General features: G+C 45.3%; 1 protein-coding gene across 1 annotated transcript; it reads left to right on the top strand.

The window, feature by feature from the left end:
• Positions 1–7,882: 7,882 nt before the first annotated feature.
• On the top strand, positions 7,883–10,675 carry LOC119353403. Its single transcript, XM_037620031.1, has 3 exons — positions 7,883–8,353; positions 8,775–9,081; positions 10,218–10,675. Exons 1-2 carry the CDS (start codon positions 7,958–7,960, stop codon positions 9,078–9,080), a joined length of 702 nt encoding a protein of 233 aa, XP_037475928.1. The 5' UTR covers positions 7,883–7,957; the 3' UTR covers position 9,081; positions 10,218–10,675.
• The last annotated feature ends 322 nt before the right edge of the window (positions 10,676–10,997 follow it).

Below are 10,997 nucleotides of genomic sequence, written 5' to 3'. Positions count from 1 at the left end.
AATGATGGAAATGTCAAAAAAAATATAAGTTTCCCATGTGATATGTGGTCTAGTTGTTGGGAAAATTTACAAATATGAATTTCGACTTTATTTACAAAATCTCTCTGGAATTTGTAAAATGGGCATAACTTTTACATACGAACTCAGATTAAAAAAAAATTTATATGAAAAATCATCTACTCAAAAAGTTACATCCGATGGAAACTGCCTACGGCCTATTTGCAAATTTGTAGAATCCTCAAATTCCAAAAGGAAAAAAAGTTATGCTCAAATTTCAGTTTTTTAAAATTTTCATTAAATCTAGTCAAACTATGGTCAAACTACTTATTCAAGAACTATTAGTGTTACTAAATAATTATTCAAGAATATTAGTGTTATTAAATAATTATTTCAGTTTTTTTGAATTTTGGTCAAATCTGGTCAAACTATGGTCAAACTGTGGTCAAACAATGGTCAAACTACTTATTCAAAAAATATTAGTGTTACTAAAAAATTATTGTTTTTTAGAACAATAGTTTCAAACTCAAATAGTGAAATGTGTGACTTCATGCTCAAGCTAAACTCCTGAGGGTTAATAGGATTGACATCTTACTATTATCAGGAAAACAACGAGTGCAGACTTGGAAACGAGGGAGAATAGAACCCGGAAGTTAAGCGTGCTCAGGCTGGGGGAGTGGGAGGATGGGTGACCGTCCGGGAAGTTAGATGATTTGGAATGATGAGGGGTGATTAGAGATTAGAGGTTAAAATAATTCAGAAATTTGAAAATAAAAAAAAACAAAAAAATCAAAAAAAATTTAAAAAAAATGAAAAAATTTCCTTTAGTACCGGTTGGTCCCGGTTCAAGAACCGGGACTACAGGCCCTTATGAACCGGGACTACAGGCCCTTTTTCTACTAGTGATATGTGGATATGGGATCCCCTTGTGTAAACCCTCTTGTAGGTTTAAAAGAGAGAAGAAGCTCCCCATTCACCTTTACCTGAAAGCTGATTAAGGTAACACATTTCATAACTAGAGAAACCATACTTCTGCAAAACCAAGCTGTTGCATAACACCTTGTAAATATGGCCATTCGACTGGTCATAAGCTTTCATCATATCGATTTTAACTGCATACCATCCATGTTTACCCTTCTTTCGCTTCATAGAGTGGGTGCACTTATAAGCTGTGAGTACATTGTCTGTGATCAGTCTCCCAGGTACAAATGCACCGTGTTCTTCTGCTATAATCTCATCAAGGATCTCACGAAGGCGGTTAACCAAAACTTTAGAACATAATTTGTAAATGATGTTGCATAAGGAGATCGGCCTATACCGGGTAGTATTCCTTGGATGTTTCACTTACGGTATAAGAACTATTGCCGTTTTGCTGATCATTTCCGGCATATGATCATCATGTAGAAACCCGAGCACCGCCTGGGTTACATCCTCCTTAATGAGGTCCCAATGTCGCTGATAAAAGTTGGCATTAAATCCATCCACCCCCGGCGCCTTTGATGGTTTCATGGAGAAAAGTGCTGCACACACTTCCTCTGCTGTAAATGGCCTTAAAAGCATTTCGTTCATCTGGTCTGTAACCATTACTGGAACGTGATGTAAAACTGCCTCAATATCCAGCTCCTCCTGTGCTCTGTACAGGTTGGTATAGAAACCTTGAATTTCTGCCACAATTTCCTCCTTACTCTCGCGAAGAACACCTGCACCATCTTCAAGTGAGAGTGAGACAATGTGATTCTGGCTCTTCCTAGCAGCTGCTTTCGCGTGGAAGAATCCGGTGTTGCGATCACCCGTGTGTAACCAGTCCACCCTAGATCTTTGCTTTGCCATTACCTCTTCCCCGTATTGATCCGTAATGGTGTCACCCCCATGGGTAATCGCCGGTATGTTTTTTTCCCATTGGCAATAAAGATTGAAAAGCTTTGTAGTAGCATCTCTGTCTCTCAGCCATCTTATACATGAGCATTGTCTCGCGATCATATGCTCAAGCGATGCAAGACCCAGCACTAGCTGCTTCGACGTGCGTCTCAACCACCTCCCCTCCGCCGAGAGAGATCTCCAATCCTGCGCACTATTGAGGCACAAAATCACATAATTTGCGACGGTGATCTGCAGCTTCACATTCCCACTGCTCTTTTGTCCCCAAGCCGTGAGATAACATGATGTGTTTCTCAACAGCAAATATAAGCGCTTGAATGGGTCAGTAATGGCAGTGTCGCAGGCCCACACCTCCTTGACCGCCTCCTCAAAACCCTTAAGTTTTGCCCAGGAAATCTCAAACCTGAGGCGGCGCCTTGGTTGAATGTGCTCACTCAGCGTCAAATGAAGCGGACAATGATCAGAGTACGCCGTGGATAGCACCTAAAGGAAACAGTTCGGATGCTCCAATTCCCAATCCACTGAGACAAAAACTCTGTCAATCTTGGTAAGCGTGGGTGATTCCTGCTCGTTACTCCACGTAAACATGTGGCTGTGCCCATGCAAGTACAGATCTTTGAGGCCATTAACATCAATGAACTGCTTGAATCTTCCCATCGGTCCAGGTTAGCATTATTCTTGTCAGATGCCTGTAGAATCAGGTTAAATTCCCCTAACACCAACCGTAGGCCAGGGCAATGCTGGCGGTGAGCTGAGATCTGCTCCTGATCCTCTTGTGGTCTGTAAACCACTGAAAGCCACCAAGGCGCACCCTCGGATGGCCAAACATAGCCCATGATGAAGTTTGTATCATTCACAAAGTTAGAAATCTGTAGCATGGAGGAATTCCAGGCGATAACGACCCCTCCCTTAGTCTTGCACACAGGAAGGTAAGAAAAACCGTCGTAAGACGACCAAAACATTCCATAATAGTGTACTGGTCGATCACAGCCAGTTTAGTCTCATTGATACAGAAAATTGCAGCATGTAATGAGTCAGCAAACTCCCTAAGCGCCTTACTCTTTGCTGGACTATTAGGCCCCCTATCATTGCAGCAAACAATCTCTAGGTTAAGGCCTGACATAATGGAGAACACGTCTCCATTGCACGCCAGCATCCAACAGCCTATGCTGACACTGCCAGTGTTACATCTCCATCCACTCCCAGATCGATGGAGATGGCTTTCCCAAAGATGGAAAGTGAACAGTTTGATCACTTTTGTTACGAAGTGATGTTAATAAAAACGACATTCCTTTTACATATTAGAAAAAATAAGCAATATTAATTGCTTACGCCCCATCATCCCCTGTGATCGTTGTATCTTTGCAGCGAGTGAGATTATATAACAATGTTTGCATGCTTCCAAACTGTATGGAAGCACCTTTCTTGAGTTTTCTTGTCATTGCTAATTTCTCCATTGAAACCAATGGGAAGACCCAAAGTTTTGAAGTTTTGGCTATGGCATACGAGTCTACTCTTCTTAGCTGCATTTCGCATTTATGACTTTGTACCGAGTTCCGTCACTCCGGTAAAAAGAAGAGAACTGTTTGATCATCTCCTCCAGTCCTTTTAACAATTATCAACTTCTATGTAGCGCTATGTTCACTAAATTTTGGTAGAATTACCATTGGGCCTTTGTCTGCTGTTCTGTGACTCAGTTTAATGCGTTTATACTTCAGTAAAAATAAGTAATATGTTTGATCATGTACATAAATAACATAATAGTAAATGTATGCACATCTAGTACTTACATAAATAACATGACAGTAAATGTATGCACATCTACTACTTACATAAATAACATGACAGTAAATGTATGCACATCTAGTACTCTAAGGTGGTGCTATGCCACTACATTTTGGCAGACGTCCATTTGAGAACAGTTAATATCTGATGTTTCAAGTTCATATCACCAGTTGTGTGTTTGTTAGCACTACCAATTGCAAGGATGAGAAAGATTCGAATTCTATAATATCTCACAAGATAGAAGTTACTTCATTGCTGGAAAATGAGTGGCATGGGCTTTAGATTTATAGTACTTGAAAGTTGAAAATATACTATTGGATGCTTAATGTTGATATGACAATGTTCTTTTGTGAAGGTGTCCGGAGAATTTGGCAAGGAGCTACAGTGCCCATTCCGCTGATGGTTGTGAGTTATCTCAACAGATACAAGTTTTCAGAGGAAAAGGAGTCTTTGCAGACTTGCTTCTTCTACTATTAGTACATCCTAGCCATGGGAACTTTTGTAGACTTGCTTATTTCTGATATTACTAGACTGTAATCATCAATAGCCGTGAAGTTTGTTGGGTTATTATGGATCTGGTGGTGATGTTCGATGCTGCTCCGGGCTACTTGCTTACAAGTTTGCTCTGGAGTATTTGTGTATACATGATGGTAGAATTTGTGCCCTGTTTGTAATACCCTGTTGGAAGAAAATGCTTCCATTTCATGAGACATTAATCTGGTGATGAATTGGTATGACTGCCGTCGGTTTGCATTCTTATGTTGTATGCATGGTAGTAACGTTCTGCAAGTGGGCTATGTATGCGTTCCATTTCGAGTATCCTCGTGGTTATGTTTATCAGGAGTGGTTATCTACTGCCTTCGTAGTCGTTGGGTCCTCTGTTAGAATGTTAACTCTACCTGGTGGTATGCTTGTATTGTCGTTTTCACCCTCATATTTGCTGCTGAACTTCGTCAGCATTTTGAACATTATGATGATTAATGCTATGACCAGGGATACGAATTCGCAATCAGTGTTAGATATTTGGTAAATAAATTTGAATTGAATATCTATGTTACAAAGACGAGCTGAACCATTAAGAGGCCGCACTAGACCGGTTTGTTCATCAATTTGTTATTCTGAATTTGACAACAAAATGCATGTATAAATTGAAGAAGCCCGCTAACTTTGATTGTGTTGTGTTTTATGTTGAATAAGTGAAGACAATTTTTTCTCACAAATCTTAATGTAAGAAAGAATTAGCCTAAAAAGCAACGGTCGAGAAATAGCTTAGACATTTTTATCCAATTTTTTGTTTACAAGATTCGCTAACCGTGAAAAAAAAGACATGTGCCCTTTTTCTTTCATTTTTACTAAAATCCAGTCGACTGAATTTCCATTTCGATCTCGGTAGAATTCTCGATCCTTGAATCTCGTCGGCAATCGCAACGTGGGCTGTCTGTCGTGGATGAGGTGTCTGCTTGCCTTTGTTTTGTGTTGTTGAAAACTGTCACATACTTTACCCAATTTTTTTTGTCGACGGTAATATCCGAAGACACTTCTTAGATGTGCACGATGGATTGTGGTCCATAGCGTCATTTTTTCACGACATTGAACTGCAACTGTATTTTTTTCATCTAGTTATTGGGTGTGTTTTCCATTTCAAACAGGTTATTCATCAAAATCTATTTCCAGACGGAAAGATATATCATGACTTTCAGTTGCTTTTGACAATATTGTCTTTTCCTTTGAAGCCGGTTCTTCATGAAAATCTACCTAATTGTGCAATCATAATAGTTTGACACCAGTTTTGATACTTTCGAAGATCCCGATTGGGACTCAACTCTTATTATTATGTTTGGAAAAAAGAACAGTACTCCCTCCGATCCATATTAATTAACGCAAGACTAGCGCCACTTAATATGGGTCGGAGGGAGTAATAAATTTAAACATTTCGCCATATCTTTTTCTTCTTTGCACGGAGGGATTAACTGCCCTACTTTCCAGGGCTGAAAATGACGGGGACCTCGTGGGGGTCAAAGTTTGTCGTGATGCACCAGCAGTGTCAAAATTTTTTGTTTGCAGATGATTCACTCATTCTAATGAAGGCCAATGCTACCAGAAGTGGACATATGCTATGATTCTTTCCCTTCAGAGGCATTGGCTGTCAGATTTGGCTTGAATCTAGCCAGAACCATTGGATGCAGTAAGATTGTGATCAACTCAGATAGCATGGAGGTTGCAGAAGCTTTTTTTTTAAAAAGGCTTTCGCCCCGCTTTATATATAAAGTAATGATCAACAGCATCCGATACAAGAGCACACCCACGCACACACGCACCCAAGGCAGGATACATAAGCGCTGAGCGCAGCAACAGCAACCCAAGCACTACACCGAGAGGTGAAGCCGCATATGACGAACCGTGGGCTCCAAGGCGGCACCTTCAGGAAGGGAACGACACTAGGGCGCCGCCACCGTCCGATCCGAGGATCAGAGTTTCTCCTAGAGCACCACGATGGGCAATGAGAGCCGCGAAGACGCCTTCAAGAAGGAAACGAGTTTTGCCGCCGCTGGTCCGTCCAAAGATAAAGCAGGTTTTCACCCCGGCCACCACTCACCACCACCGAACGCCACACCCCGGCTACCACGCCGCCCACACGGCCGTGGAGACCGGACAACACCAAGCCATGGGCTCTGCCCACGAGCACCGCAGAACCACCACCAGGGCTGCCGCCCCGGCATCCAAGACCTTGACACCACCTCACTCGAGATCCGCCGCTACCCCAACCAAAGCACATGGACGGCCCCCAGTGCCGAGACCCAATAGGCCGGCCAAACTTGGCCTTCATCGACCCGTTCTGCGACACCAGGCGCGAGACGAGCTCGGTCCTGCTGGCGGGCGCGAGACGAGCATGGTCCTGCCGCCGGGCACGAGATGAGCTCGGTCCTGCTGTCGGGCGCGAGACGAGGTCAGTCCTGCTGCCGGGCGCGAGACGATCTCGGTCTTGCTGCCAGGTGCGAGACGGGTGATGGACCGCAGCGGGGGAGGGCCAGCCCTTTGACGAAGATAGCGGCCGGACATCGCGAAGATGGCTCGAAGGTCGAATCAGGCCGCCTACAAACGAACGGACGCCAGAAATCCAGCCGCCGTCGCCGCAGGCAACCCGCCGAGCCGCCGTGGTGCCGGCGCGACGAATGGAAGCCTCCACCAGAGGGCTGAGCCGCCTCGCCGCCACCGCCCACAGCCAGAGCAGCAGCCACGCCGGGCCAGTGCCCCAACCCGCGCCGCCCACCGGAAATCGCCAGATCCGACCGGCACACACCGCCACCATCGCCACCAAGCCGCTATTGCGCCGGTCTCCTCGCTGTCAGCAGCCGCCACCCGACGCCCAGGGCCGCCGGGCCGCGCCGTCGGCAGCCCTCGTCGCAGGAGCCCCGTCACGCCAGATCCGCCGCGATAGCTGGGCCCCGCGCGACCACCACCAGTCGCACCGTCGGCCACGCGGCCCCCACCCAGCGCCACAGCACGCCAGGCGACGCCGCGCCGTGCCCCCAGCCGAAGAGAAGGGCCCGCTCCACTCCTCTGTACGTGGGGGAACCAGAAGACCCCGCCGCCGCCGGCCCGGGCGAGCTTTGCCCGGCCAGGCCCTCTGGCGGCGCGAGGGGGGGGGAGGGGAGGGAGGGAGGAGGAGGAGGGAGGAGGGAGAACTCGGGGGCGGCCGTGCCGGAAGCCCTCCCCGCCGCCGCGCGGGGGCGGCGGGGGAAGGGCTAGGTCGGGAGGGGAAGGGGCATGTTTTTAACTCCTCTTCGGTGGCAAGTGCAATTATTGACGATTGCTATTTCATGTCGTCAGATTTTAATCATGTAATTTATGATCATTGTAATATAGAGAGAGTAATAAAGTAGCTCGCGAACTTGCTAGGATAGTTAATTTTTCTCCTCCTATCTGAATGAATTCGGCATTGGATGTACTTCTTCCATCCATTACTTGTAAAGGATGCCACTATTTTGCTAAGTGAATAAAGGAGGAGAAGTTCTGTCAAAAAAATAAATTCGGTAGTTCTTATAAAAAAATGAAATTCTGTAATTGTGCAGGATCGAATCGGGCACTCACTATTTCCACGTACCCGGTTAGAACCCGAATGCGCTAGTCGAGAGGAAGTGGGTCAGATCTGAACCCGGAAGGCAAGAGGGACAGCTTGCCGCAAAACCCACTCCCGTGTTCCTCGCTAATCCCCATTTCCCACAAACCCCCGTCCCCTCGCCGCCTCCTCCCACGGCGAGAAGCTTCCAGGAGCTAGGGTTTCCCGTACCGATCGATGGCCGTCGCCGACGCGGTGCTGCCCTCGCCGCCGCTCCCGCCCCCGCCCCCGCCCCCGCCGGCGAGGATCGTCGTCGTGGTGCTGGCGCTCGTGCACTTGGCCCTCGCCCCGATGCTGGCGCTGGGGCGCGCCCTCTGCGTCGCGGCGGGAGCCCTCCCCTACCTGGGCTTCGGGGTCGCGTGGGTCATCTCCGCGGCCACGGCTGGACAGGTCGTGGCGAGCCGCGCCTGGGGCGAGAGCTCCGCGCAATTCGTGTTCCTGCAGGCCATCATGTACTGGGGCCTCAAGGTCCTCATCTACAGTATCCTTGTGCTGGTCGCGCTTCTCGTCTTGTTGATGTGCGTGGCCTACGTGATTGCACTTGTATCTGGATCCACTTCGGCATTCAAGAAGGTATCGCGCAAATTGACTCCCTGTGATCTTTATTCCGGTCGAATTACAGTAGTACATAGGCCAGTGTTATCATTATGTTCTAATTAAGTTGCCATATATATTATGTTAGTAATTAATTTCGTAGTTCAGGTTGTCCTGATGAGTAGTATTAGTAGTTTATTGTGCAAATTGACTCCCTGTGATCTTTATTGTGGTCGAATTGCAGCAGTAATGCAGTACATATGCTAGTGGATGAGCCCATTGTTAGCATTATGTTCTAACTAAGTTTCAATATACAGTTCAGGTTGTCCTGATCAGTGGTACTACTAATTTTTTCCATGTGTGTTCATGTTCATCACTTCATTTGCATCCTTCCATTTCCGAACCATTCCATACATACTCATGCTCATCCCTGTGGTTTTGTTGAAATTGCTGTCCTCAGAGCGCATCAGGAGCATTCACGCGGGAGTCGGTTGCAGACATGTTTAGGCTTCCGCGCACCGCGGTGCTTGGATATGTTGCGGATGTGGCCTTCTTCCTTCTAATGGTCGCTGGTCTTCTGGTGGCGATGCTGTCGCCGCACGTGGAGGGTTCGATATCTCAGGGTGAAATGGTCGCCTCCGTAATCATAGATGTGGCACTATTTGGTATGCACGCGACAGCTTGCTTTGTTATCATCCCAGCGCTCGTTCTTAGTGTGTGGAGGGGTGGCCAGGCGGACAGGAAAGCGCCATCGCAGTTTTGTTGAGGTATACTACTCCCTTTGCTTTGCCCCCTGTATCTGTGAGCCATATGGTCTTTTCAATTATAATCTGCATATTTTGTGTATCCTCCTCATAGAATGAAAACAGTCCTCCGGTGTTGTTGATTACTGCCTACTGCTGTTGATATTTGTTATTATGATGGAGCATCGTTGCATATCAAACCAATGAGGTTTTTGCTATTTCCTCTGGTCATTGCATAGTAAATTGGGATTGGCATCATTCTTAAATCGTGCAAGTAGCCAACTGATGCAGTTCTACCGTATGCTTTTGTTAGGAAGTGATGATAGCAAAAACGATCAGTTCTATGTATTAGAAAAAAAGCAAATCAAATTGCTTACGCTCCATCACTCACTGTGATCGTTGTATCTTTGCAGTGAGTGTGATTATAACAATGTTTGCATGCTTCCAAACTGTCTGCAAGCACCTTTCTTGAGTTTTCTTGTCATTACTAATTTCTCCATCGAAACCGATGGGAAGGCCCAAAGTTTTGAAGTTTTAGCTATGACATACGAGTCTACTCTTCTTAGCTGCATTTGGCATTTATTACTTTATACCATGTTCCGTCACTCTGGTAAAAAGGAGTGAACTGTTTGATCTTGTAAATAAATAACATGACGGTAAAATGGCACACCTCTAGTCCTTTTAATAATTATCAATTTTTATGTGGCGCTATGCCCACTACATTTTGGTAGAATTGCCATTGTGCCTTTGTCCACTGTTCTGTGACTCACTTTAATGCTTTTATACTCCAGTAAAAAGAAGTAAACTGTTTGATCATGTAATAAATAAATAACATGACAGTAAATGGATGCACATCTAGTACTTTATGGTGGTGCTATGCCACTACATTTTGGTAGATGCCCCTTTGAGAACAGTTAATATCTGATGTTGCAAGTTCATATCATCAGTTGTGTGTTTGTTAGCACTACGAATTGAATGGACGAGAAAGATTCAAATTCTGTAATATCTCACAAGATAGAAGTTACTTCATTGCTGGAAAATGAATGACATGGTCTTTAGATTTACAGTACTTGAAGTTACATTGTTGGATGGTTAATGTTGATATGACAATGTTCTTTTATGTGGTAATCTGATGAAATCTTGGGTTGGGTTATTGGCAGACAAAGCTAAGAAGAGAAGATATCCGGGGATTTTGGCAAGGCCTAATCGTCATTCCACTGATGGTTGTGAGTGATTCCAACAGATACAAGTTTTCAGAGGAAAAAGAGAGTTTATGCAGACTTTCTTCGTCCATTAGTAGTCATCCTAATCGGCATTACCATGGAAACTTTTTTAGACTTGCTTATTTGTGCTATTACTAGATCATAATCATCAATAGCTAGCCGTGAAGTTTGGTGGATCATTATGGGTCTGGTGACGATGTTCGATACTACTCCTCCGGGCTACTTGCTTACAAGTTTGCACTAGAGTATTGTGTATGTATGATGGTGGAATTCGTTTGTGGTCTCTTTGTGATACCCCATTGGAAGAAAACGCGTACATGTGACATTAATCTCGTGAATTCACTGTGTCGATTTGGATTCTTATATGTTGTATGCACGGTAGTAACGTTTTGCAAGTGCCAATTGGGTTATGTATGCGTTGCCATTTCGACAAGAGTATTGCAGTTTCCATCCTCGTGTTGGCTGCTGAACTTCGTCACATTTTTTTTAACATTATGATGATCAATGGTACCACCAGAGATACAGATTTGCAACCGTGTCCAATATTGAGTACTCCTAAAGTTTGCATCGAATATATGTTCAGGTATGTTACAGGGACGAGTCTAAAGTTTTAGGTTTGATGGTGGTCTCGGTAACATCGGCAGCAGTCTGCCGAGAGGAAACGGGGCTCTTCCGTAGAGCCTCCGCCACGGTGGTCGAAAGATTGATGTCACCCGA

The sequence above is a fragment of the Triticum dicoccoides genome, chromosome 2A, assembly GCF_002162155.2.
Source record: "Triticum dicoccoides isolate Atlit2015 ecotype Zavitan chromosome 2A, WEW_v2.0, whole genome shotgun sequence".
Taxonomy (NCBI): domain Eukaryota; kingdom Viridiplantae; phylum Streptophyta; class Magnoliopsida; order Poales; family Poaceae; genus Triticum; species Triticum dicoccoides.
The sequence above is the reverse complement of the archived record's forward strand: the minus strand, read 5'-3'. Positions and strand labels throughout refer to the sequence as shown.